Source organism: Nothobranchius furzeri, chromosome 7 (assembly GCF_043380555.1).
Source record: "Nothobranchius furzeri strain GRZ-AD chromosome 7, NfurGRZ-RIMD1, whole genome shotgun sequence".
NCBI classification, from domain to species: domain Eukaryota; kingdom Metazoa; phylum Chordata; class Actinopteri; order Cyprinodontiformes; family Nothobranchiidae; genus Nothobranchius; species Nothobranchius furzeri.
In genome coordinates this window covers 27169666-27197100 of record NC_091747.1, presented here as the reverse complement: position 1 = coordinate 27197100, position 27435 = coordinate 27169666, and the positions used below count along the sequence as shown (strand labels likewise).

The following is a 27435-nucleotide window of genomic DNA, read 5'->3' as shown; positions in this document are numbered from 1 at the left end:
AGCAGCACTTGCATCAGGACCCCAACCTCCTTGGTTTCACGGCCTGTAGCGAGAAAGCACAAAAGAGTCTGCGGGATCACTGTGGAATTTGACTTGTCTTCAGCAACGACCATCCAATATTCTTTCTGATCAGTCCAATCGGGACCCCCAGTGGGGCTGAAATTCACCAGAAACTGACCACCACAGTCCACATGGTATCATCCTAAGCTAAAAGCAAGACCACACACACATGTGAGGTCAGCATACAAACAGGACGAAGAAGGCTGGGCCCCCCTCGAGTTAGAGAGTTACATTGCAATTTCCCACGCGAGTTGTCTCTGATCCAAGTTTTGTCTGCCAAATAAATAAACAAAAACATAAACAGCGAATTTGGGAGGCGCTTCACAGCCCAACTTAATTAGCATACCAAGTCAGACACGTAGTTGTATATTCACGCTTATATGCTTAAAGGTATACTTCCGTTTATTGCAACCCGGACTTAATTTCTAGCATGCCGTACGTTTGTTTACTCACGCTGACAACTTTGGTGCTACTTGGATTCCCCGGGGTATTTAGATCCATCGGCGAATCGCCATCAGTGTATATCCATATAACGGGTGCGGATGGGCACCCATGGTGCAGCCTCGAAATAAGACATTATCTGCACCAAAACATCTTCATGTCGAAAGGTTTTGTTAGGAATCATTAACATGATTCCCCTGTTCGTTTGGAGCGGGTCTGGGATTTCTAGGCGTGAACAGACTAGCCGCGGCTAATCTAACCGGCGCTTTTAATTACATCACTGCCGTGCGCCAATCTGTTTTTAGTAAGATTACCGGTAGATTTACCTTTGTCCTACTGTGGAGAAATTTGTTTTCTCCCTTTATTGACCAACAGAGTTGTTCAGAAGTACAGAACAAAACATATGGCATTACAGCTTATGACAAAAATGCTACTTAAACAGAGTTTAAGCAGCAAAACATCACTCTGCAAATAGTGTACATATAGTGAGACAATTCATGATTTAAAGTGTTAACTTTCGCCAGTTTTTGTATGCACGTTTAAAAAAATGCTGATACTCGAAAGGTTTACGCACTTTATTCACTTAATTCTTAACATTAAATTTTTGCAATATAAATTGAGGAATGTTATTTTTTGAATAAACTTGTTCAATAAATTGGTGTTTTCAAATAGTATCGTAATCGAGTATCGAGTTTTTTTCCCAGTATCAAATCGAGTTTGAAATTTTAGTATCGTGAAAACCCTACCCTCACCCCCAAAACCCTGCTCCTTTCTGTTCCTCAGAACTCAGACAGAAGTAGACGCTGATGATATCCGTCGGCTAAAAGAACGACTGGCAGAATTGGAGAGAGGTGTGGAGGAGAAGGAGAACCAGTTGTTCTCCTTGGAGGAGTGGCAGACATCAGGACAGCGGCTGGAGGAGGTAAGGAGGAGGTGAAAGCTAGGGGAGGTTTTGACCTAGCCTGGCAAGCCAGACTAAATAATATATTTATTTAGTTTGGCAACGCTCCATTGATGGCTCTCGGTCATGGGGCGGGTTCTACTGTTGTCTTTCAAACCATCTCCACATGCTACTGGACAACAAACCGCAACAGATGTCAGTAAACAAGGAAGTCCGCTGTTGATGAAGGAGAAAATACAACCTTTTTGATAAAGGACTTAAACACATCTATCTTCTCCCGATTTTAATAAAGCACAATTCCACGTAGTCCAAAACTGATGTTAAAGCCGTTTCAAATGAGCTGTCGCCATATTGTTCCTCTCTGTTGCATCATCCTGCCCACCAGATGAATAGAGGGCCCTGATTGGCTTTATAAGCAGATACAGCACTATGATTGGCCCACCTTTGTGGACCAATCACAGTGCTGTATGGGTTTGAAACCTCTATAAAGCTGTGATTGGCCAGCCAGAATGATGCTAGGGGCTGTGGAGGTTCCGATGGAACGTTCCTAGACCAAACTGCTAGGCCACAATTTGGTCTCACTAACTAGGCCAGTTTTGACCTGCATAATTGTTAGGGAATTTATCAATAAACCCATTACCTGCACTGAGAGAGAAAAGGAGACAAATAAGCAAACAAAGCCATCAGATAGCATTCTGGGCAGAAGCTCATAGGCAAACTGCCCCGAGCTTCTGGTCTCAGAGTTTATTTATGCAAGAAGATGAGAGAGACAGTGTGTGTGTGTGTGTGTGTGTGCGCGCACGCGCGTGTGTGTGTGTGTGTGTGTGTGTGTGTATGCTTTCAGGACATTCAGTTAATAGTATTAATGATCAAGAAATAATTAAACATAACATTTCCATAACAGTCATGTTTCAGGTGTCTGGATATGCATGAGGTTTAGTAAAGTCTTACATTTGGTTAGTACTGATGTGAATGTAAAATACATTGCTCTCATACTTGCCAACTTGTTGCATTTGTAACGCTGGGAAAGCTTTAGTTTTTGTGCATTTTAATGTTGTGTAAACAAAACAGGTAAACAAAACTGTCTCTGTGTTTTAAAAAGAACGACAGCATGGAATCAGAACCATGACACAGCAAGAACACACCTAAGATTTGTGTTGCTTAATTAACTAATCATTAAATCCCTTTAGATATAATATTCACAGAATATGATTTAAAACCTTTAGATTGTTTTAAAATAATATACACATGTGTAGTGATGATGCTCCATGCTGTCGTTGTGTCTGTGCCACTTTTGGATTCCAGTCTAACAACCAGCGTCTGACTGAGACCGGGTTGTCGTCTTAACCCTCCGGAGGCAGGCGTTGCAGATGTACAACGTTAAAACCTACCTACCTGGTTACTCCACACACGTACTCATGAGCATTTATTAACTCAGAAGTACCCCTGAAGGACTTAGTTGTTCGTCCTTTCATCAAAACTTATTTTGAGCCTGAGAGGGTTAAAAACACTTATCTGAGGAAAATAATCTCACAGTACGTCTCGGTCAAAAAACTGTTGCTTCCAGCTGAGCTGATCAAATCAGATCTGATCACATGACATTTTACTGTCAGCTGGAAGCTCAAACACAGAAAACAAACAGAACTACAAAATAAAATATTCTGAGGTTTGTTATTCCCAAATCTGAACCAAAATAGCAAACAAATGGGCTCTTACGATAGCTAATTAGTTCATTGTGATAAAGTCTTAATTTTATTTGTGAAAGTCTTAAATTTAACTCTGAGATCCCCACATGTACCCTGGTGGTCCTCAGATTTCCTCCCGTCACGCTTTGGTGTGTGAGGAGCTGAAGGAGGTGCAGCAGCAGCTGATGAATGCAAAGGAGGAGGTCAAGAGAAGAGACCAACAACACGAGGAGCAGCAGAAGGAGAGTAGGATGCTGCAGGAGGAGCAAGACAATCTGAGGAAATGCAGGGAACAGCTGGAGGAGGAGTTGCAGGAGCTCAGGTAATGGTTACACCTAGTGACACGCACGCACACTTGCCAGGTGAACGTGAACACGCCTCCTCTCCGTGCTCCTTCCCCAGGTCCCTGTCAGTGTCACACCACCTGCAGCTCCAGCAGCAGCAGCAGCAGCTGTCCTTGATGGAGGTGGACAGGAATCAGCTGACCACACATATCAGGACGTTGCAGCAGGCCAAAGCTGCCTTACAGGGTGAGTCGGGTTCTAGCGGGTCAGAACCAAAACCCCCAGGCTCGGTCCACTCTGGCTCATCTGTATCTCTGTCTGAAGGAGAGGTTGAGTGTTTGAGAGGAGAGCTGCAGCGGGAGGCCTCCAGGAGACAAGATGACAGGGAGGCGCTGCAGCAACAGGTGGAAGACTTGAGGAGGACATCAGAGGAAGACAAGGACCACAGGGCAGAGGAGGAGGCCTGGCAGAGAGAAAGAGGAGCTCTGAGTCGAGAGCTTGGTACAAAAGATGGAGAGCTGGAGGCACTGAGGAGGTGCATCGATGGACTTTCAGGGGAAATGGAGGAGAGACAGTGGGAGGTTGAGAGGCTAAGGGACGAAGTGGTGGCGGGAGAGGCACGGATTAGCCTGATGTTAGACAGAATACAGCAAACAGAGGAGGAGAAGGAGAAACTGGAGGAGGAGGTGAAGAGGAGAGAGTTCAGCCAGATAGAGGAGGAGGAGAAGAGGAGGGAGGAAGAAAAGCTGAGGAATGGGGAGACTGAGGCGCTCTGTGAGCAGATAGAAAAATTAGAAGGAGAGAAAGAGCAAATCCAGAAGGAGGTTCAACGGCTGAAGAGTGAGGAGAACAAATGGAAGAGAAGGGAGGAGGAGCTGGAGAAGGAGGTCAGTAGACTGAGAGATGAAGCCTCCATGTTAGAGGTATGCAGGGAGGAGGAGAGAAGGCAGAGGGAGCAACTGCTGAGAGAAAGTGAGGAGGCGCAGGACAGGCTGGAGGATAAAGTGAAGGAGGTGGAACTGCTAAATGTAAGACTGAGTGTGGCTCAGGAGGAGAGTGAGGAGAGGAAGAAGGAGGTGCAGAGGAGAGAGTGCAGCCTTGAGAAGCAGCTGAATGTGGTATGGGAGAGGGAGAAGGAGTTGGACATTCTGAACAAGCTCCTAAGAATGGAGAAGGAGCGCAAGGAGGAAGGAGAGAGGGAGCACGAGTTTGTTAAAACCAAACTGAAGCAGGAGGAGATGAGGGTGGAGCAGCTGGAGGTTCTGCTGAAAGAAACCAGGGTTCTTCTTGAAAAGGAACAGAGGGACAGAGAAGAAAAGGAGCAAATTTGCTCCTCCCAGACCATGAAGTTGCATGAGTCACGGGCTGAGAGGGAGGTAGCAGAAAGGAGGACCAGAGAAAGGGACGAGGTCTGTACAAGGCTGAAAGAGGAGGTAAGACAATGGAAGGAGAAGGAGGAAAAGGTGGCAAAGGAGGTAACAAGGCTCACTAAAATCCTAAAAGAACAACAGGAGGAGGTGCAGCGTTTAAGACTTGCACTGGAGGAGGAGGAGGAAGCAACAAGAGAGAAGGAGGTGCATAGAAGAACTGAGAAGGAGAGAAGAATTAAATTAGAGGAGAAAGTGAGGGAGATGGAGGATGAACAACAGAAACAGAAAGAAGTACTTGCGAGAGCCATGGAGGAGAGGAGGAGGTTAGAGGATAGAATGGAAGAAAATGAGGAGATGAAGGAGCAGAGGAGGAGGCTGGAAACCAAACTGAAGGAGGCACTGGACGGAGAAAGAGAAAAGGTGATGAGGCTTGAGGAGCAACTGATAGAGAAGGAGAAAGAATTGGAGGAACAGCAGGAGGTGCTGAGGATTAAAGAGGAGAAACTAAAGAAGATGGAGGAACAGAGGAGGGTGATGGAGACTGAGAGAGATCAGCACCTTCTGGAGGAGGAGAAGAGAAGGTTCAGGGTGAAGGAGCTGGAGGACGAGAAAGCTTTACTCTCAGCAGAACTCAGGAGGAGGGAGAAGGAGGTGGCAGCTCTGAGAGTGGAGGTGCTGAATGAGAAAGACAAGGCACACAAGGAGCTGGGGGAGAAGCAAGAGGAGCTCGATGCACTCAGACAGGAGGTTAAGGAGCAAAGGGAAAAGGAGGAGGAGCTCAAAGGATTTATAAATAAAGTGACAGCTCTGAGAGAGGAGGCACAAAGAGAAAAGGAGGTGGCCCAAGAAAAGTTCCAGGAGGAACTTTTAAAGGAGGAGGAGTGGAGGTCAAAGGAGCAGCTGAACAGCAATAAGGCCCAGGAAGAGCTAAAAAGGCAGATGGAGGAGGTGCATCAAGAGCTGTTGAGGAGCAAGAAGGAGGTGTCTGTGCTTAAAGATAAGCTTGACGATGAAATAAGGGTGAAGAAGGAGGAGCAGGATGTGCTCATAAAGCAGAAAGAGGAGGTGCAAGAGGAGCTCAGGAAGGCAAGGAGTGAGTTAACGGTCTTCACGGAGGAGGTGCAGAGGGAGAAAGAGCAGATGAAAGGGGCGTTAACAAAGGTAGAAATGGAGGTGGTCACTCTGAGAGAGGATGTGAAGAAAGAGAAGCTGGAGTCTCAGGAGAAGCTGGAGCAGAAGAAAGAAGAAGTTGCAGTTCTTCAACAGGAGGTACAGAAGGAGTCCAGGAGGAGGGAGAAGGTTCAGGAGGAGCTGAGAGGAATGCAACAGAGTGTTCAGCAGATGGAGGGGAGCCAGAGCTCTCTAAGGACTCAGGTACAGGAGAAGTAAAGGAAGATGGGAGGTGCCAGAGGAGGTCCGATCTAAACATGATTTTTGTTGCAGGTGTTGGATCTGAGCCACAGCAGGGAGCAAGCATGGCAGGAAGTGAGGGAGAAGGAGGAGGAGAAACAGACAATGAGGGAGGATCTGAAGGTGGCGCTGGAGGAGGTGATGGACCTGAAACATCTCCTGCAGGTACAGCACCTCCTGCTGGAGACAGACATACATCTGTGGAGAAATAAAGCATGTTTTAACCCCCCTTGCCCCCATTAGGAGAGCCACATAGAGGGGGAGCATCTAAAGCACACGATAGAGGAGAAGGAGGAGGAGGTGGAGAGAGTCAGAGAGGAGAATCAACAGGCTCTCAGGAAGGAGGTGGAGAGGACAGAAGAGGTGGAAGAGCTGAGAGCTAGAATCAAGGTCCTGGAGACGAGGAAGAGGGAGGTGATGGGAGAGCTGGAGAGAAAAGCTGAAGCTGAGAGGAGGTGGATGAGCAGAGTGGAGGAGGTGGAACAGGAACAGGAGAAGAAGCTAAAAGATCTTCACACAGAAATCCAGATGTTGAGGAACAGACAGGAGGAGGTAGAGTTGAAGAAGATCAAAGAGGAGCCACTGGAAAACGGCACTGAGCACAGCCAGGTCAGAGGCCTGTTGGAAGAGCACAGATGTTCTTTATCGGAGCAAAAAGTGGAGGCCGACGGACTGAGGAGGAGTCGAGAAGTCCAGAGCGGAGGAGGAAGAGCGGTGAGTGAAAATACTCCTAAATCTCTTTAATGAAACTCCTCATGAGTACTCTGTTTCTTTTGTAGGAGGAGGAGAAGGAGGTCACCTCTCAGCTGAGGGAGAAGGAACAAATCAGAAGGTTGCTCCAACAAAAGGAGGCTGAGGTAACGGGATGCTCACCTCTTTTAGAATAGTTCATTCACAAATACTCCTGAATCATAAGTACTCCTGGTTCAAAATACTCCTGAATCGTAAGTACTCCTGGTTCAAAATACTCCTGAATCGTAAGTACTCCTGGTTCAAACATACTCCCATATCCTAAGTAGTCCTGGTTCAAAAGTACTCCTGGATCACTGATACTCTTGGATCACAAGTACTCCTGATTCACAAGTATTCCTTGTTCATTTTTTTTATTTAACCTTTCTATAACCAGGATAGAGACCCATTGAAGTTAAGAACCTCTTTCACAAGGGTGTCCTGGCCAAGAGGCAGCAAAAACACAAACAGTTACAACATAATGACAATGATAAAACACTCAATCATTAAAAGCTGTTACAAGTTACTAATGCAGTCTCTGACCCCCAAATTCCACTACCTCCGCTCCACTCCGCTGCGGTCCGCCCCCGCCTTCCGCAGCCACTCGCTTCCGAACTCAATTTTTACTGGTATGCGCTCTACAACGGCTCCGCTCCGGTGCGGAGACCTGAGGGGGGCAAACAAGCATGCGCGGGATTTTCAAGATCTTGCGATACAGTCCGAGCAATAAACGCGGAAGTTAGATCCAAACACCCGTTGTGTGAGAGAAGCATCGGCATGAGCTGTTTAATCTGCCCATCATGTGTGTTGAGAGATCAGCAGTGTTTGGATCAACAAAGTGTGACTACTTTGATAGTAGAAACTGTATTTATGGCTTACTTTTGTGCATTTAAAGTTCAGCCGCCATTGATAGTTGTTAAAAGTTGTTAAACCTGTGCATATGAAACAAAAAACGCCTTTTGTTTATCGATTTATTGTGAAAAACGGAAATTGTGCTTGCTCCTTTTCCTGTTGGGCGGTGGTGATTTCTGTCCATTGACTGCGGAGGTGCTCCGGCGTCCGGCGAAAATAGGATCTATTCTATTTTTGCCGGACGCCGGAACAGAGGGCAGCGCACGGCGCCGCACTGCCGGAGCACGGCCGCAGTAGTGGAATTGCTCTGATTGACTACAACGGGACCGATTTTGCTCCGGCGTTCGTGTCGGAGCGGAGCGGAGGTAGTGGAATTTGGGGGTTAGGCTTTCTGTTTGGTTTTGAAGGCATTTAGTGAAACCTGCTCAGTCATTTTCCAGGTTTTCTGCAGCTGGTTCCCAGCAGAAGGAGCAGAGCAGGCAAAGGCTCTCTTTCCTAACGGTGTGCGAGCAAAAGGAACAGAAAGTAGCAACTGATCGTTAGACCTTAAAGAATGGGAATCAACATTTTTTCGTGTGATTAATGGGCAAATATAAGGTGGTAACAATCCAAACACTGCCTTACCATACCATACCATATTTATTCATATTTATTTATAAAGCACCATTTCAAAATAGCATGGCAGCTAACCAAAGTGCTGTACATAAAAAGCCAAATGCTTGACCAAGAAACACAATAAGAACAGGCAAAATACATAAGAAGAAAGCATAAATAGTCGGAGATAAAAATTCCTACTAAAAACAATAAAATAGGAGAACAGTTAACAGCACTATAAAATAAAATTATGCCACGAATAATAAAACATTTGAAATGGCACAAATAAAACGAAATAAAATACCAGATGGTGCGAGGTGCCAAAAGTGAGCAACTAAATCATAAAAATGGAATTAAAAACTCAAATCCGGTGCTAGATTGTCATGAAAAGTGTCACGGAGGGAAGGCAATGCTAAAGAAGTGCGTTTTCAGGGCCGACTTGAAACTGCTAACAGAGGCCTTGTAAATAAAAATATACCAATGATTTTGTCTTCTTATTGTCAATGACGGCCATTTCACTGGTGAATATAATTCACAGTGATGTGTTATGGCTCTACAGCTTGTGATGAATCTCAGAGACGCATGGTAACCCGAGTCCGGTTTTTGTAGTACAGTTAAAGAAGCATTTATATATATATAAGATCACCATATTCTAGTGCAGATAAAAAGGTAGTAGTGACAAGTAGCTTCTTTCCTTCAAAAGAAAAACACGACTTATTACGGAAGTAGAAACCCAGCTTTAGTTTTAAATTTTTCAACAGTTTATCTATATGAGATTTAAAGGTAAGAGAGTTATCTATCCAAACACCTAGGTACTTATACTCATGGACCATCTCTATGATTTCCCTTCCAATGTGATTACTTCTGGAACACTATTTGGCATTTGCCTATTTGTAAAAACATCAACTTAGTCTTCTCAGCATTAAGGGTTAGCTTTAGCTGATGTAATGGGTACTGGACTACGTCAAATGCTTTCTGCAGGGATTCAACAACCTGAGAAAGTGATGTTCCAAAACAATAGATGATCTTATCATCTGCATAGAAATTAGCATCGTTAATATTTTGGTCCAAGTCATTGATGTACAAGATAAATTGGAGGGGCCCCAGGACTGATCCCTGGGGCATCCCCCTCTGGACAACCCCAAAATCAGAGCAAAGATCCTCACATTTAATACACTGTGTCCTGTTAGTCGGGTAATTTGAGAACCATGCTACTGAGTGCTGACAACCCAAGGCTTAGTAATCTGTTTATTAAAATAGCATGGTCAACGGTATCAAAAGCTTTAGACAGGTCTATGAACAGTGAGGTACAAAACTGTTTCCTATCAAGTGCTACTATAATATCATTAACCACCTTCATAACAGCTGTAGTAGTGCTGTACCCTTTTCTAAACCCCAATTGACATTTCGAGGGGATGTCATTAATAGACAAAAACTCTTTTAGCTGAACACTGACAAGTGACTCCATTATCTTGGAAAGCACCCATAAATTTGATATTGGCCTATAATTTGTCAAAACTGCTGGATCCCCTCCTTTTAATAATAGTAAAACATATGCTGACTCCCACTGTGATGGAATTTCTTTGGAGTTAATTGAAAGATTAAAAAGAATTGAAAGTGGCTCTGCCACATAATCCGCTGCTATCTTTAAAAAATAAGGTTCTATGAAATCAGGTCCAGGTGGCTTTCTGTGACCTATGTTTTTTAAAGCTTTATGAACTTCATGCACTGTAAAAGGTTTAAAGTTAAAAGGAGCTCCAGAAGAATTTGGGGGTATTATGCCAGATTTTGTCAAAGGGGTTCCTACAAAACTAAACAGGCAGGGTATCCGCAGAGTCTCGAAAAGTATTAAAAGGTGATAAATCAATTTTGGTAAAAGTAAGACCCTTAAAAGTATTATCATGGCTTTATAAAGTCTTAAATTTTGAAATGATTTTTTCTGAATTAACCGTCCAACAGTTTGCATCCGTAAAACATCGTAAAAGTTTGTGCATTTTGTCATTTTTATTTAAAAATTTTTTAAAAAGAACAGGGTATTGTGGGTGCTTTAGTAATTTTCCTCTCAGAGCACTAGGGCGGGCGTGGCAAAAGTTCAAAACCACAATGTATGCTCTGGTGTTCCCGGTGCGTGTTACGAGTGCACCGAAATGTTAAAAGTATCACTGATCACTGTACATCGATACATCTTGAAATGGCGGTGAGGTATTAAAACATATTGAGAAGGTCTTCAAAAAGTCTTGAAAAGGTATTAAATTTAACTTCAAGATTCCTGCATATACCCTGACAGGGAACCCACTGAAAGAAAATGTTCGTTAAAACAATTTAAGATTTCGAGTCTGTTATAAACTGGAACTGAATCTCTTAAGAACAAATGTAGGAAGGGCCTGAGAAATCTTTTCCACAGCAAAAGACTTGATCGCTTTCCAGAATCTCTGAGGATCTTTAAGGTTTTCTGTGGTGACTGATAGAAAATATTCAGATTTTGCCTTTTTGATCAGGGAAGTACATTTATTTCTCAGCTGCTTGAAAACAGACCAGTCAGTAGTCAACTCTGTTGTTCTTGCCATGTCCCAAGCTCTATTCCGTTCATGTATCATGTTTGCCAGTTCTGGTGAAAACCAAGGATTTTCACAGCCCTTAATCCTACATTTTCTTAATGGAGCATGTCGATTTACAATTTGCATAAAACTTTCTCTAACAAAAGTCCAAGCCAGCTCCACGTCTGGCAATAAATCTATATCTCCCCATTTAACTGCTGATAAATCATGATGAAAAGCTTGTTCATTAAAATGTTTAAGATTCACTATGGCATTTGAAGCGTGCCACAACCCGTGCACGCGGATTGGGTCCACAGCGCGCGTGTGAACGGGAATCGCGAGCGAAAATATACATGGCGAGAGGTCATTTGTGCACTGAGAGGGAGCAAACTGTGTCTGTGAGCGCACAAGGATGTGCACAAGTGACAAACATGCGTGCGCGCGTTGTCAACGAGCACACGGCAGAGGAAAACGTGCGCGCGCGGCAGCCTCTCTGCGCACTCGGCAGCCTCTCTGCGCGCTCGGTTTCTGACTCCTGCTCGCTCGGCTGTAAGGGCTTTTGGCACTCTGGAGGCATGGCCTGTGGCAGATCTTCTCTGTCCTCTGATTGGTTAGTTTACCCCGCACTTTACCCTCTACCTATCTATATAAAAAAGTCTGATTTTCAGTAGTTGCTGTCATAGCTCAGCTGGGAGAGCGGGTGACTCTCGCCCCGGAGGATCCAGGTTCGAGTCCGGGCAAGGAAAATGCAGTAGATGTCATGTTAATTTTTCTTAATTCCAGGTATTTTACAGTTGTGACCGTTCAACTGTCATTAAACGTCCGAATGTTTGCTGGGCAGTGTTTTAAAAAGTGCACATAAGCTAGATGGTTTTAACCATATAAAATTACATTTTTTGTGATACTGGAAAAATACATACTGAAATAAAACTACTGGTTGAAAACTTTATGACTGTGGTTGTACAATATATGACTCACTAATACACTGCAAACTCCCTTAGAGTGGGACTTCCACAGAGAGAGAGAGAGAGAGAGAGAGAGAGAGAGAGAGAGAGAGAGAGAGAGAGAGAGAGAGAGAGAGAGAGAGAGAGAGAGAGAGAGAGAGAGAGAGAGAGAGAGAGAGAGAGAGAGAGAGAGAGAGAGAGAGAGAGAGAGAGAGAGAGAGAGAGAGAGAGAGAGAGAGAGAGAGAGAGAGAGAGAGAGAGAGAGAGAGAGAGAGAGAGAGAGAGAGAGAGAGAGAGAGAGAGAGAGAGAGAGAGAGAGAGAGAGAGAGAGAGAGAGAGAGAGAGAGAGAGAGAGAGAGAGAGGTTCTTGCCTCTTAATCTAATTGTTTAATTTTTTCAGTATTTCATTGACAAATTATCCTTTCAAATAATTAATTGATGAGTTACATAATTGTCCATTTAGAATTGTTGAATGGACTGAGTCAAGTTTGGTGCACTTTATATATTTCAAAACATTTTTTTTTTATTTTAATGATGCATGTAAATAATTTAAATGTTAATTTAATGAAATATTTCTATTTTTTCATTACCTCACCCTTGTTTTGACAAAAACAAGACCTTGCTGGATAATATCATGGAGAAACTATTTGTTCACAGTACATGGCTCAGTGAGGCTCTGTGTAAAGGAGGAGATACTCAGAAATCTGTCTGCAGATTGTTACAACCCAGACTGGAAGTGGTGGGCTGTAATAAGAAAGGAGACCAAACAGAGGAGTGGGGGTTCAACAACTGATTTATTTAACAAAAGTAAGGATTTACTAAAGCAAGTTAGTGAACAGAAAATGGCCATCTCAAGGTTTTACTCGGATGTCCCTCAGCAGGGTGCAGCACTGTTGAAGGTCATCTGAATGAAAGCTTGATATGCAGTTTCTTTATGAAAGTGTGTAAATATACAGTGTGGTTGCCGTACATGTGTTGAGGTTCTCAGACATCAGGCTTCTTTGCCCAGGCCTTCACTAGTGGGCTATTTTAAAAGTTGGTAAGGAGAAAAACCACAGCATATAGCTGATTGTTTACAAATGCAAGGAGGGGAATAACAATCAAAAACCTAGTGTTCTTGGACCAGATGAATGGAGCGCTCCACATGCACTCAGAGATGTTATGGCTTCTGTTTCTATAACTTTACATGCAGACATTTGAGGTTTGCCAGAAAGAAAAGCTGGCCTGTACACTTTGCAGGGCACAATGTCATCAATGAAGAAACCCCTGTCTACCATGATCACCATCTCTAGTTGTAGCATTTTCATCACACCAGATTCCCAGGTTGGTCGCTGATAGTTCCAGCATACAGTGCTGAGACAAAGGTCACTGGCCTATGTGGCACAATCCAAATGAGCCTCTTCAGAGTGCAGTTGAACTTGAGGAAAAATTGTTTAGCGCCATCACAGTTGCTAGGTAACAGGACACACGCCATAGCCAGTAAGACTGTAATTTTACAGCCGTTCACTTTCAGTCTTCCTGGTCAACAAAGGTCGTAATGCCACCAGAGCAAAGACTTCTGGGTAATTCGCCTGTTTGCTTCTCCTGTCCAGGTGTATTCCCTGACTCAGAGGAACAAGGACCTGGAGGCGGACAGGGACCGGATCCAATTGGTTCTGGAGCAAACAGAGGCAGCTGTGATTGGCTATCGGAGCAGACTTGACCAACAGGAGCAGGGTCTGGAGGCAGGGCCTAGCTCAGAGGAGGTCAGAGCTCTTCTGATTGGTCAGAACATAGTTCAGCCATTGGAGACAAATACAGGAGGTGTGTGTGTGTGTGTGTGTGTGTGTGTGTGTGCGTGCGCGCGTGCGTGCGTGCGTGTGTGTGTTTGTGTGTGTGTGACAGGTGGGTGACAGACTGGTGGTCCTGCAGCATCTGGTGGCTAAACTGGAACTGAACCAGAAACGACTGAACAAGAAGAACTCCAACCTAGAAAACCAGAGGGACAAACTGAAGAGAGACAGGGACACTCTGAGGGACACTCTGAGACAAGTAGACACCCGCTGAGACAGGCACAAATGTTTGCTGTGTTTAGCCTGATGTTTCAGGTCTTTGTATGTTTCAGATGGAGGAGGAGCGTTGGAGACTCAGGCAGCAGCTCACACACAGCTCACGATCTCAGGTGAGACTCATACAGGTGCGTCAGTGTGGCCACGTCTCGGGGAGCAATCAGTAAGGAAGAACACTGGGGTGTGTGTCTGTCTTTAGGGTTCTGCAACTACCACAGAAGCAGATCAGCTTTGTAGCACAGTGAGGGAGCTGGAGGACCAGGTGAGACCACAAAAGATGATTTCCAGGTCCCGAGTCATCTTGTGAACACTGATGATGTCATAGTGTCTTGTCTCTTCAGGTTAGTCATCTTCGTCTGTCGTTGGCTGCGGATCAACAGCAGAGAATGGAGTTTATTGAGCAGTCCTCCAGAAACAGCCAATGGCTGCTGTCCTTGAGACATGACCTCACAGATTCACTATCTACTGTCACTCGTCACCCAGTCCCATCAGTTCTAGAGTCAGAGACGCAGCGATTGGACCGCAGCCTGAGGGACGAGGAGCTTAGATTGTCGCTCAGTGACTCGTAATGTGTGACCGATCGGTGTCATCAGCTTCTATTTATTCTGTCCTCTGATTGGACAGACTGAGGCCAAAGCAGCCTGACTGAGAGGTGATCTTTGTTATTGTTTACTGTTTGTTTATTTGTTGACGCCAGACTTTGGTGTTACGTTTCCCATCGTCCTCCACTGGGAGGTCTTCTGCTTGTATAGATAAATGTTCAATAAAGTTTTTACCGCAGATGTTTGGTGTCTAGTTTCTGCAGTAAATGAACACATGCTCACATCTTCAGACGTCTGGGCGTGAGCTCCTCCCGCTGCGGTTTCCGTGTTACCTCGGGTCTGTTGAACCTCTTTATTCTGTGGTTTCTCTTCCTGTCCCCTCCATGAGTGGACTGCACACATGTCCACTAACTCCAGCTGTTCCTGATTCCTCCACCTCACTCAGCATGGCGTTACTCATACCCGCTCCATGAACAAGTCAGTCTAATCTTCACTAAAACCTGGATTTGCTGCTCCGGACTGAACCCAGCCCTTCAAAACTGTGTTTGGTGTATTTATCCATCCGTCCATTGTCTGAACACGCTTATGGGTCGTGGGGGGGCTGGTGCCCATCTCCAGCGGTCAATGGGCAATAAGGCGGGGTACACCCTGGACAAAGTGCCAGTCCATCGCAGGGCAACACAGAGACACAGGACAATCATGCACACACACACACACGTAAGGACAATTTAGACAGACCAGTCAACCTAACAGTCATGTTTTTGGACTGTGGGAGGAAGCCGGAGTACCCGGTGAGAACCCACGCATGCACAGGGAGAACATGCAAACTCCATGCAGAAAGACGTCAGGCCGGGAAGCGAACCCAGGACCTTCTCGCTGCAAGGCAACAGCTCTAACCACTGCGCAGCCCTGGTGTATCTATGTCAAATAAAATGGATCCCAAAACATTGGTTTGCTTCTTTTCCTTCATCTTCCTTTTCCAACACCATGAACTCCTGTGCATTTGCCTACGGCAAGCCCAAAGGACAACAGACATCCATAACAACACAACAGTCTCAGGGTTTCCCAGGTTTTCGGACTCCAAGGTCCGACGTGTGTAAAACCTGCTATTTAGCGGGTTGCTACCATATGTACCGCGTGAGAACGTGACGTGAGCTCAGCTCAGAAAGGAAGTGGTTCAGTTTGCTTCGTCCGGCTTAAGCAGACTGAATGGGGGAGTGTTCACCTCTGACGGCCTTCACTGAGGAGCAGTTCCTTCTGCACATACCTGAGGACAGTAGCCTTGACTGGCTTAAAGATCACCAGGGGATGGATGTTCTTCCGTAACTTTAATTACAAAATACACTGTGGTGTAACGTGGAAAATCGGCTTTATTCAGTTTAATTACGGTTTTAGTTTAATTCAGTTAAATAATTATTGATGGGAACCACTGTTCTAGATCAGGCCCGCAGAACCGTGAGGTTGCAGCTGTTCATGTGTGTTAATGGAGGCAGAGGTCAGCTGGTCACATAACTGGGAGTTATTTTTACACCCCTCCCTCTGCCTCAGACTGGTTCTGACTCCGGGCTTTCAGCTGAAAGTATTTGGATCAGCAGCACCAAGCTTCAGGTACCGTGTTGGCTGGGTCGGACTGGAGCATGCTTTAGGTTTTGGGTTCAATGCCTTTGGATCAGAACCAACTGCTTGTTTATCAACGTTAACGGCAGATGCTAGAATCGGACGGGTCAAAACCGAGCTGAATGGGGTGATGTGGTTCTGAGAGTCCATGTGGGTCAGAACCTTTGTAAACCAGATTTTATATGTTGGTATTTCAGAACCACAAGAAGACACAACTCTGAGTGAACCGGGTCAGTACCAGTGTCAGAATCAGGTCGGCTGGTCTGTCTCCATGGTAACAGATGCTGAAGCCTCTCAGCATCCGTTGGTTCTGTTCAGTAGAGCCCCTGCAGGTTTATAGAACCAGAACACCACGGAGATAAGAACCTATTAGTCATCAGAACCAAGGGTCTCTGGACTTGATCAGATCAGACCAGAACCTCAAGCTGGTTCCTAACTCATGTTTTGTTTCTTGTAGAGGTTTCCACCTTCAGAACCTTTGGGTCCTCTGTTGGTCCAAATAGGTCCATCCTAAAGAACTGGAATGGTTCCAGTCCATCAACGAGGACAACAGAACAACTATAAAACCCATCTACGTGGCTTCTTCAACCAGAGACAGAACCACCTCCAGGATGGACCCAACCGGGCAGACGTGTGGAGAACAGAGGTTCTGTGGCTCTGTCACCACCCTGAGCACCATCGCTATCCAAACCGGCCAGACCCAGATCACCACCTCTGTTCTGCAGGTATAACACACCTGGAGTTCTGATAAGGTTCTACATACTAAACCCAAACCTGTTACAGAACCTCCTGATGCTTCTTATACCAGTTACAAATATAAAAACAAGTCAGACCTCTCAAAAACAAAACCGGTTCCTGCCTACGTCCCGTAAACCAGAAGCGCCCGGCTGGGATGGGAAAACGAACTGTACTAGTTACGTGAGCTTTGTTTGATCTTCATCAGTTTGATAATTCGACCCAAACAACACTGGAATACTACTTTTTTTATTTTTATCCGCGCAAACAAATCACACGCTCTGCAGTATCATGTGGACATCAGGGGCAGTTCCACTGGGCTGGCAGACCGGGATGGTGGTCCCCCTATTTAAAAAGGGGTCTGCAGGATGTGTTCCTCCTACAGGGGGCTCACACTCCTGATTCTCCCTGGTAAGGTCCATTCAGGGGTTCTAGAGAGGAGGGTCCGTCGGATATTTGAACCTCAGATTCAGGAGGAGCAATGTGGTTTTCATCCTGGCCATGGAGCACTGGACCAGCTCTATACCCTTAGGGGGTCCTGGAGGGTGCGTGGGAGTTTTCCCAACCAGTCTACATGTTTTCTTTGGATTTGGAGAAGGCGTCTGACCGCGTCCCTCAGGAAGAAGAAAATATAATTTCTATAGCGCCTCTCAAGATAAAAATCACGAGGCGCTTCAGGAGGCCCTGTGGGGGGGTACTACGGGAGTGTGAGATACCAGGACCTCTGATACGGACTGTTAGGTCCCTGTAGGACTGGTGTCAGAGCTTGGTCCACATAGTCGGGCTCGTTCTCGGTGAGAGTTGGACTCCGCCAAGGCTGCCCTTTGTCACCGATTCTGTTCATAACCTTTATGAACCTATACCAATGTGTGTGTGTGTGTGTACTTGTATTTATAGGTTTAAGTGGACATTTTTGCATTGTGGGACATTTTGCTGGTCCACGCAATGCTAGGCCCCCTAAACCTTGGTTTTAGAGGCACGGAGTCAGGATCCTCTGGAGGTTTCTTCCTGTTAAAAGGGAGTTTTCCTCTCCACTGTCGCTGCATGCTTGCTTAGTATGAGGATTGCTGTAAAGACTCTGACACTAGTCAGTGACTCGATGCAACCTGCTGGGTTCCTTATATATGAAGCTTGTTACTGATTGGCTTAATGACCTGACCTGTATTGGAATGTTTACTGTGTGAAGGTCCTTGAGACGACTCTGGTCCTGATTTGGCGCTTTGTAAATAAACTGAACTGAAGTGAATTAAAGCACTTTGGGGGTAGTATGAGGACACTCAGGTCACTGTCATGAAAACAGAAGCAATACAATAAAAAGTGAATCCAACTAAATTAGAATCCGGGGCTTCCCTCCATCAAAGTTGGTAGAAACCGTGCTTTAACCCATCCTACGAAGGAAATCTGGAATGTTTGTACAAACAGAAAAATCCCGATTTATGAAACCTGCGGTGGTCACTCGTATGCCTGTTCCTGCACAATCATCTGATGACTAATCCCACATGCGCGTACCTAGATGCTCATGTCTGTTCAGTCATTTACATACAGAAACACCCTGAAATAACCATATTTGGTTATGCCATGTCCTCTGAAGCTCATGAGGGACATCCCTGAATTCAACATCAGTGAGAGCCAGATGGAGGCTCTGGTTCTCTCGGCTCAGGAGGAACCAACAGGTTAAAAGTAAAAGTGGACAGAAGCAGAGGTTCCTGTCAGAATAAAGCTGGATCTGAAAACACGTCGAGTAACGGGCTGAATAATCCATTCTGTTATTGTCAGGTTCCCGTGGGTCACAGGTGTCTTCCTAAGCTCTATCAGCAGGGATGTGATGCAGCTGTTTCTCCACAGATATTACTGACTAGGTGACATGTTAGTGGAGGGCTGAGACCTTCAGTGTTGTGGTTTCTGCCGCTCTACCACTAGATGCTGGTCGTAAGCATGGTCACAGCCGTTCTGGTGTTCAGGGACATATATACACCTGTACTAGATGGTCAACAACACCAGGGCAGGAATGGCCTATCTGTGCCAGTCCCAGTGGGCTGCTCATCCGGGGGGTTGCATGTCCCCCCCCCCCCCCCCCCCCCCCCACACACACACACACACACTCTGAGAGCCGCTAGGCCCAAATTGTCGTCCCCGTCCACCCTACGCTCAGATCTGTGAGGAGGAACCCTGATGTCGTATCTAGAAGGTCATTGCCATCACCCCAGATGACCTTGACCTTGCTCTGATGCCAGTAATGTAACACATTACCATTTCCATACTAGTAATCAAATTAAAGTAACTTGTCCAAGCCATCAGTGATGTGTCGGTCGTGAACGAACCGGCTCTAAGAGCCGGCTCTTTGAAGTGAACAACGGGAGCCATCCCCTCCCCTCCCCCCTCGCCTCTTGCCTTGGTGAAAGCTACAGACGTTTGGTCAACATGTGTAACTGTGTGTCCAGACTGTCCACACACAGAGCAGTAGGGGCGGGGAAGAGGGAGGATCACACTCAGACACACAGCAGAGCACATGCGGGTGGAGGGAGACGAGAGGGAATGAGGAGGAGGAGGAAAAAGGCGAGCGAGAGGAGAGTGCGACGAAGATGGTGAGAAAATGAGCGCCAGCAGTCGGAAAGTGGAGATTTCTTAAAGTGTTCAGTTAATGAATCCATAGAAATGATAAATATTTGATAAATTGCATATTTTTACATTAGTAAATCATTTTACATATAGTTTTGCATCATTTTTGTTATAAATGTACTCTACGCAACAGAAAATCTGAGGAGCCACTTGGGAGCCGAAAGAACCGGCTTTCTAAAAAGAGCCGGACTTCCCATCACTGCAAGCCATCCTGCGTTATTTTATCCTTTACTCAGAATTTTTTTCTGCTTAAGAAAATCCTGAGTGAAGGAAATTAATATGGCAGAGGAGCCAACAACAGTTTTGCATAATGAATTTGACCAATCAACGTACACTTTCCTTGCACAATGGAAGCAGAGTATTGCTTCACTAAATAGTAGAATGGCACCGCGATGTTGGAATATAACTCTCACTCGTGGTGCAAAATAAAACCAACAAAAAAAGCACCGTCATATTACTGAATAAACGACTAAAAACATCAAACACAACCCTGAAATAAAACCCCAACAAAACGCACAATACAGAACATAAAACTGGAAAGCTGGCTACCCATAATGCACTCTGGAGCCGCATGCGGCTCTTTCATCCATCTGATGCGGCTCTCTGCTTATAAAATAATTAATGAATATTTAATTTTGCTGCATTCATTTTTATCGGTAAGCCAATTCTAAATGTAAAGATAGTCTGCGTAAACCTGAACAGGTCCAACGGTTGACGGGTCACCTGCTTGTGGGTAATCTGAGCTTTCTGAGCTGAAGAGGATGTGAGATTCTGGACTTTTCCTCAGACAGGCTCATGGTTGCGTCGCCACGTTGGAGACAGGAACAAGCGCTATTCAGCCAAAGTTTCATAATCAGGGAACATTTTCTAAGTGACAAGTCTCTCTGAGAGACCGGGTTTGGAAAACACTCGCTTCAGTGAGAGGAACCTCCCTGCATGGCTCTGGTTCTGCAACGCGCTCCAAGCCTCCAATCTACACATCTTCAGCTTGCTGTCCATCTTACGTGTGCACTGACAGTGAGCTGTGCGCAGGGGCGTGTCCAGGGAGTGGCCTGGGGTAGCACATGCCACCCTTGGAATCTTATTGGCCACCCCAGGTGCCACCACACTAATTTACCTTTAAATAGGCTTTTCAATGTCCACAAAAGGCTTGGGGGTAAAACAACAAAAGCATAACCATTGGTGCTACCCATGCACAAAGTTGTGTCTCACCTGGGCCACCCCATTTTAAAAGATCTGGACACGCCACTGGCTTTGCGGAGCTCAGTGTCCAGCTCAGAGTTTCTGATGGGAATCTTTTCTTGATTGATGTAGCTACCTCCGCACTGTGCACAGCGATAAAAAATATCAGCGCATCTGCAGCCTTGAGGTTTCTCCGTCAAAATAAATGGTCAAATACGGGAAATATTCCTGTCATTTAACTGTTTTGCCTTCTTGTGAAGATTGTTGCAAACAGGAACATTAAACTTGAATAACACCAGAGCCAGGCACACTACGCCGTTATCTCCATCTCTGTAAATGAGGCAAAAACAAATTGATCGGATCCTTTTCTTACCCTTTCAACATTGTTTAATGTAAAGTTTAGTTCAGCACCAAGTTGAATTACAACAGTCCAACGAGACAGAGCCTGGATTTGTATTCTGAACACTTTAAACATGTTTTAAAAGGAGACGTGTGTGACGTGTCAAAAAGTGTCACCTGCTCAACATTAAAACCACTAACGGTGAAAAATATCAAAGTACCGTCGACACAGACGGGCTACAAGTTCTGGGTCAGTTTTATACAAACTTTTATTTATCATCTTCTGTTGAAAGATAACTTTAAGGTTCATGAGCGACTGGTATTGGTTGCTGTCACCTGTAGTGATCGGTTAAAGCAGCTCTCGGCTGTCTTAGGGTGGGCCGCCGCGGCTGCTGTGGCTCCCAGTGTTTTCGTTACCGTGGGAAACGGGTAATGATGGCTCTTTGATGGGAAAAGGTTGCCGACCCCTGTTATTTAGAGTTTGTATCAGCTAAAGATGAAAATATTAAGGTTCGTTGTACACTCTGTGCATTTTATTTTTTATGAACTATTTATTTTAACCTTTTGATGCATAATGGTCACTACAGTGGACAGGTACTCAAAATTATTATTTATTTGTTTTTGCTGTTAAGCACAGCTGTTGAAGACTTTATTGCATTTGAGCCCCTCCATCTGGACTTCAGTAAGTCAAGCCAACATATTTCATGCTCAGCACGCACGCTGTCCACTGAAGTGGACATGTAATAAATTATTTGTAAATTATAAAATGTTACAAAAAATATTTGTTGAAATTTGTTTCATTCACACCTAAAGATGAATGAAAAAAATTGTTAAAAAAAATCATGGTTGAAGATTTCATAGTTCATGCATCAAAGGGTTAAGTGAGGTCAAGAATAACTATTTTATTTTCATACAAACATGCATTATGTCAGGCAGGTTTTAAGTTCAACTTAACATGTAAGAAGATACGTTGTTGACATTACTGTTAAAAAGCATTTGCACTCAAGTGAGTGTTGGCACAACCAGTTGTAGTTTTTATAGTGAGGCAGCGGAGAGTGTTTTTGGTAGACGCTGAAAGTAACTAATAAAGTAACTCGTAATCTAACTTAGTTACTTTTTAAATAAATGAATCAGTAAAGTAACTAAGTTACTTTTGGTAGGAGTAATCAGTAGTCAGTAATCAGATTGCTATTTCAAGGTAACTGTGGCAACACTGGCTCTCGGTAAACAGGTCAATTTGTTTGTCTCCAGATGTCCATCAGCATCGGGCGGTTGGAGGACCTGAAGGTAACACCTGGTGAAGAGGGACTGACTGGAGTTCAGGTCTCATTCAACTCCATGAGGAGAGGTAAGTAGAGGTTTGGTGCTGACGGACTCGTGGTTGCTGGTCTGACCGTTCTGGTTCTCAGACTAGTTCCCCCAGTCCACCACTAATCAAACAGCTCCAGATGTTTGACCTCTGCTTGTGTCTGACCAACAGAGATTCTGGAGAAGTCTTTTCAGGTTCTAACCAGCTACAGCGCTCTGCAACAGAACCTCAGACAACTGCAGAGGATCGAGGCCCTCCAGAGGAGAGGAGGAGAACTGCGGGAGGAGAAAGAGGAGGCGAATCAGGTTTTTTGTGTTCCTCTCTGACGAAGCCATCTGAGATGTTCTGATGAGGCTCCAGGTCTTCACAGGGATCTGATTCAGGCCCGCTGATTAGTGGGGAGGTGTCTGTTGTCCCTGGCTCCTGTTAGGAGGGGGCTCAGAACTGGGCCCTCAAAGCTACAATCTGGAGTATTATTTTTAGACAACACCATCTAGTGGCTGACGAATGAATCATACCTTAAAGAGCAAGTCACCCCCTACCAGAGTTTTACTCCACTCCCACTTCCTGTTTGAAAAATGCAACAAATGCTGTTGCCTAGCAGAACGAGAGGGCGAAGCCGCTAACAAATACACACACAGGCTCACAATGACATTGTGACATCATATGGTACCAGCTAACGTTCTAGGGTACCTCTAAGCCAATAGCAATGGCAGATTTAAATTCAAATACAGTGCAGAGTTTTTACCTGACAACGGCACAACACTGACAGTTTTAGGCAGAAATTTTAAATTTGAACTAAAATGCACTAAAGTGCAAAACTATTGACTACACGTGTCTGCTGCACGATTAGACACGCGTTTATATAGTTTATCAGGAAAAAAAGTTGATTTGGGGGTGACTTGCTCTTTAGGATGTTCTAATCACTTCTGTATTTACGGTTGAAAGCAACGCCTCGCGTTCATCAGCATGCACCTCTAGTCAGCACACTGAGCTAAAAACATGGGGGCTTAGCAAAAAACCACGTATTGCCTAGGGTCAGGGGTCATCACAGCGCAGGGTCGGACAATCATTTTTACGGATTTCTAAAAAATCCTAAATAGTTCCTGAAAGAGGAAAACTCCGGATTGCAGCTTTAAGGAATCACTTGTGAGATGTTCTCTAACAGATGTAGACTACATACAAGCTGTACTTGAAACAGTGGCTAGTCCTCCCGGTGGGACCTCAGATCCTGTTTTGGTTCTGATCCAGTTCCTCCTGGTGTTGTCCCTCCTCTAGAGTTCCCAGAGCAGCAGAGGGGCTATGTTGAGGCTGGAACAGCTGATGGAGATCCTACAGAACCAGAGGTGGAAAGCTGAGCAGGTCTTCAGGCTGCAGCTCCTGCGGGCCCTGGAAGTCCAGGGGTCAAAGGTCACAGCCACCGACTGAAGGCTTTGTCTGTTTCCTGTCTGAGTTCTAATCTTTCTTCTCCATCAGCAGATGTCAGAATCACAGGATCAGACTCAACTGGACAGGAACCTGCAGCCTGGGTCCAGATCAGAGGTACCAGAACCCTGGCCATGGGACAGTAGGGGTCCAAGGTCTGAATCTGGATCAGAGCAGACCAAGAAACCAGAGATGGAATCCAGACCATTAAAGACCAGAGACGTTCAATCCAGTTTCAGATCAGGTCTGAAGACCGGTTCTGGTGTGAAGTCTGGACCCAGCTCAGAGGTGAGTACCCGGTTCAGGTGGATCCTGATAGAACCAGGTACCATTTACTATATCCAGACTAAAACAGAAAGTCCTGCAGAACCCAAGGATACAGAACTTAAATCGGTCACATGATCATGTTGGTCCAATCAGAGAGCAGCTCGGCCATCAATGCTCTTCAGAACTAAACTAAACTTGAGATGGTTCCGGATGTTTCAGTCCCGGGACCAGGCCGAGAGCTGTCAGTACCATGGAACTGATGTTCTGCAGGAAAGACCAGGAGAGGCTTCAGAAGGTAAGAAGGTCATTGTTTGGGTCACCTGGTTAAGTTCGTAGGTTCTGTCTCAGAATAGTTTGTGGTCAGAACCTGCAGGACCTCAAGTGTGTGTCAGAACTGCTGGACAGTTGCACCCTGATGGATCTGGGCTCAGACCTGCAGACCTCCAGGCTGCTGACCTGTTTCAGAGAGGCTGAAGCACATTTTAGGGTATGGGCTTCTGCAGATCCTAGATGTTGGTGTGGGACAAGGTGCGAGATGCTTCCTGGACAAAATGGACTTCCTGTGTGTGGATCAGAACCAGTTCTTGTCCCTCTCTTCTCTGCAGCAGCTGGATGCGGAGGTGGAGGAGATTCTGGAAAGAGTCCAGACCCAGGTGGAGGGAGGAGCATGGATGGAGAAGCTGCTGAAGCTCCAGCTGACCGTAAAGGAGAAGATCCAGCCGAGCAAGTTCATCCTGAGCTTGAGCAGGTGTTTCCACCGCACAGCTAATAAGGTGAGAGGAACTGGCCCCGCCCATCTAACCCCTGTTTATTCTGGTGGAAAATCTCAGCGATTAAACGATAAGACCTCAAGAAGCGGACAGAAACCCACATCTAAACCAAAATGTAAAACACGCCTTTATGTCCATGCAACACTTCCCCTACATACATCCAAGGGAACCCGCCGCGTCAGGGACAAGTTTGCTGTTTGACCAGTGGAGGATGCACATGAGCGAGGGTTACTGTTAAACCCAACTCCAGCTTGTTCCTTGACTGACCAGAGAGGGCGCTGCTGCTGCAGGAATCCACTCATATAATGATGATACAGCCTGAGGGTGGTCCAAGATGGCCGACTAGTAGACACCATCGACATAAATATACTGGACATCTCCTCTCCATAGGCTCCAATATCACGTTTTTGAGGCCAAATGGGAGGTGGCCACCACCGCCATTTTGACCGTGTCACAGGTTCCGTCAAGCCCAGACAATTCCAAAAATGGGAAGAGAAGGAGGAGCTGAGGGTGGGGCTGTAAGGCTGGGATCAACTGACGACACCCGGTTGAACTAGCTACAAGCTAACCCTGGCTAACCCAAAGCTAACGCGGAGGTGGGAGCTAAGCTAACGGAGGTAGCAACCTAGCTACAACCGGAGTTAACTGTGCACAACACCAGAGCTTCTGAGCCAGAGATACGCCGGGCTGACCGCTGGGTAAAACCGGGTGGAACACAGAGGTCTCCCAAGAGCTCCACAAGCCGGCAGCCGCACAGCAGATGAGCGCTGCTGCGATCTGAGATGCGCAGAGCTGCCGCTGGGGAGAACCGGGCGGAAAGGTTTCCATCCCAAAGCTCCACAAGCCGGCAGCCCGCGCATCAAACAGAAGCCGCGATCAGACAGAGATGCACCGAGCTGCGGGGAGAACCACGATACAAACTCGTTCAGATTTCTGCCTAAAATGTAATTCAATAAACAAATATGCAAAATAAAAATGTCTATAAACTGAACCGCTTTAAGCTTTTCAGGTTTCTACGGCTAGTTTTTAACAAACTTACGTTTAAAACTTCGTAGCTCTCCCCCATTTTCCTGTTGAAAATCCACAGCCGGTGCGCAAAGCATGCTGGGATAGCCTAGTTCTGTGAGGAGACAACAGACCCGTCCTCGAAATGTGGGCGGAGCGAGGACGCATTTGAGGACGAGAGAATGAGTATTCTTGGAATTCGGACAGTACTCGTCGCTGCGCTGTGACATCATCGACCTCAAAATACGCTCTTGCAAGCATCCTTCCCGTGGATTCGGACACATCCTTACTTAGCAATGGTACTTCATAATAAGGTAAAACATCACATGACTTTACAAGAACATGGTCGGTAGAAGGTGACGTTGTCCTCTTCTGCCCGCACATAAAGAGCAACAGAAGAGCTGTCAGTAACACATGTGGACGCCCTGATGAAGGTGACAGAAAGAAGCTGAACACAACTCCTTGTTGCTTTGAGTATGTGTAGGAATCAAGACAAGGAAACGTGCACGTGGTTCTAGAGCAGTGGTTCCTAACCTGGGGGTCCCGACCCCCACAAGGGGGCGCCAAAACCTCTCAGTGGGTCGCCAGGACCTCTCCACTTTAAGGGGTTAAAACTTCATTTATTACTTGTTTATAGCCTTTTGCTCACATTTTTTTCATGAGTGAAAAGTTTACTGATATTAAGACAGGAAATAATTAGTACAGAAAAAGTAACACACTTTTAAGAACATTTTGCTCAGCTCACTGTTTTATTTTCAAGTGTCAAAAGTTCATTAAAGATAGGACTGGTTGATTAATCACAGCCTTTACAGTAAATAATCTAGTATAAACAGTAATATACACATTTAAGTACATTTTGCTCAGTGTATTTTTTATGTGTCAAACGTTTATTGACAGGAATGATTGATTTATCAGTGTTTACAAGAAACAATGTGTTCAGAAAAGTAATACAAACTGTCAAGCACATTATGCTCTGTTTGGTTTTGTTAATGACTTTGTTCTGTACTGGAGCCTACTATTACTGTTATCTATTGAATCAAAGCATATTAAAATGTGCTTGAACAATTTTATCATTTCTTATTACTGTTTGTACTGGAAGAGAGAATGGGAGGGGGTCGTCAAAAATTTTACTTGTAAAAAACGGGGTCCCTTGGGAAAAAGGTTGGAAACCACTGTTCTAGAGGATTGCTAGCATTATCTCTGGGGTTGTTTATGGTTATAAACCAACCAGCAGGAGAGTGGTCTGAACAATCGGCCCTGTGGAACTTCTCGGTTCTTTATTACTCGTCTATATGTGGGTTTTCTCATCCAGCTGGAGCTGCTGCTTCAGCCAGAACACACCAGACCTGGTTCTGGTTCTACTAGTAGATCCAGTGGACTGAACCAGCACCAGGAGGCAAAGCAGCAGATCCAGAACCTGATGAAAACAACATCAACACTGAAGTTGGACCTGTGCAGAGCAGTCTCTCAGAACGTCAGTCAGGAAAACTTTAGAACAAGTCCGGTTGTTTCGTTCCTGGTTCTGAGATCCGTTCTTGCTGTTTCAGGGATGGGCCAGGTTCCAGGTGGAGCAGCTAGAGGCCCGTCTCCACTCTCTGGACCTTCTCTACGCATCGTGGTGGAACCAAGTGGCCCAACAGGAAAAGAAGCTGACCAGTGATCAGCTGACTAACCTGCTGCACAATGACATCATTCAGGTGAGCTCAAGTTTCTGAACGGCCCAGAGTTTGCTTTGTAGGCATCAGGGTCTCCTGAAGGTCGGTCCGTAAA

The 27435-nt window shown here is 45.5% G+C and overlaps 3 protein-coding genes across 6 annotated transcripts in view; all 3 read left to right on the top strand.

Annotated features, from left to right (window-relative positions):
- The window catches only part of LOC107372883 (trichohyalin), a 99453-nt gene extending 84818 nt beyond the window's left edge, over nucleotides 1–14635 (top strand). For all 4 annotated transcript variants that reach the window (XM_070552983.1, XM_070552985.1, XM_070552984.1 and 1 more), the window contains 12 exons: nucleotides 1285–1423; nucleotides 3216–3409; nucleotides 3490–3617; nucleotides 3696–6115; nucleotides 6185–6316; nucleotides 6395–6865; nucleotides 6931–7008; nucleotides 13400–13552; nucleotides 13692–13838; nucleotides 13912–13968; nucleotides 14055–14117; nucleotides 14197–14635. In XM_070552983.1, coding sequence (XP_070409084.1) covers nucleotides 1285–1423; nucleotides 3216–3409; nucleotides 3490–3617; nucleotides 3696–6115; nucleotides 6185–6316; nucleotides 6395–6865; nucleotides 6931–7008; nucleotides 13400–13552; nucleotides 13692–13838; nucleotides 13912–13968; nucleotides 14055–14117; nucleotides 14197–14424 — 4210 coding nt within the window. In that variant the 3' untranslated portion in view covers nucleotides 14425–14635. The remainder of the gene's footprint in view (nucleotides 1–1284; nucleotides 1424–3215; nucleotides 3410–3489; nucleotides 3618–3695; nucleotides 6116–6184; nucleotides 6317–6394; nucleotides 6866–6930; nucleotides 7009–13399; nucleotides 13553–13691; nucleotides 13839–13911; nucleotides 13969–14054; nucleotides 14118–14196) is intronic.
- Nucleotides 14636–16397: 1762 nt separating this feature from the next.
- LOC129154699 (uncharacterized) lies at nucleotides 16398–24025 on the top strand. The gene is made up of 5 exons (XM_054734729.2): nucleotides 16398–16739; nucleotides 22141–22237; nucleotides 22370–22503; nucleotides 23477–23608; nucleotides 23678–24025. Exons 1-5 carry the CDS (start codon nucleotides 16626–16628, stop codon nucleotides 24023–24025), a joined length of 825 nt encoding a protein of 274 aa, XP_054590704.2. The 5' UTR covers nucleotides 16398–16625.
- Nucleotides 23760–27435, top strand: part of LOC129154700 (calphotin) — a 21091-nt gene continuing 17415 nt past the window's right edge. Inside the window, exons 1-6 of the mRNA XM_070552986.1 lie at nucleotides 23760–23911; nucleotides 24110–24185; nucleotides 24255–24377; nucleotides 24496–24663; nucleotides 26978–27139; nucleotides 27213–27362. Of these exons, the coding sequence (XP_070409087.1) occupies nucleotides 24141–24185; nucleotides 24255–24377; nucleotides 24496–24663; nucleotides 26978–27139; nucleotides 27213–27362 (648 nt within the window). The 5' untranslated portion in view covers nucleotides 23760–23911; nucleotides 24110–24140. The remainder of the gene's footprint in view (nucleotides 23912–24109; nucleotides 24186–24254; nucleotides 24378–24495; nucleotides 24664–26977; nucleotides 27140–27212; nucleotides 27363–27435) is intronic.

Bases quoted from the DNA above. Each gene is read 5' to 3' on its own strand.
- LOC129154699 (XM_054734729.2), top strand. From the start codon at position 16,626: ATGGACCCAACCGGGCAGACGTGTGGAGAACAGAGGTTCTGTGGCTCT. The intron at 16,740-22,140 runs GTATAACACACC...GTTTGTCTCCAG, and splicing joins TCACCACCTCTGTTCTGCAG to ATGTCCATCAGCATCGGGCG. The intron at 23,609-23,677 runs GTCACAGCCACC...CTCCATCAGCAG, and splicing joins TGGAAGTCCAGGGGTCAAAG to ATGTCAGAATCACAGGATCA.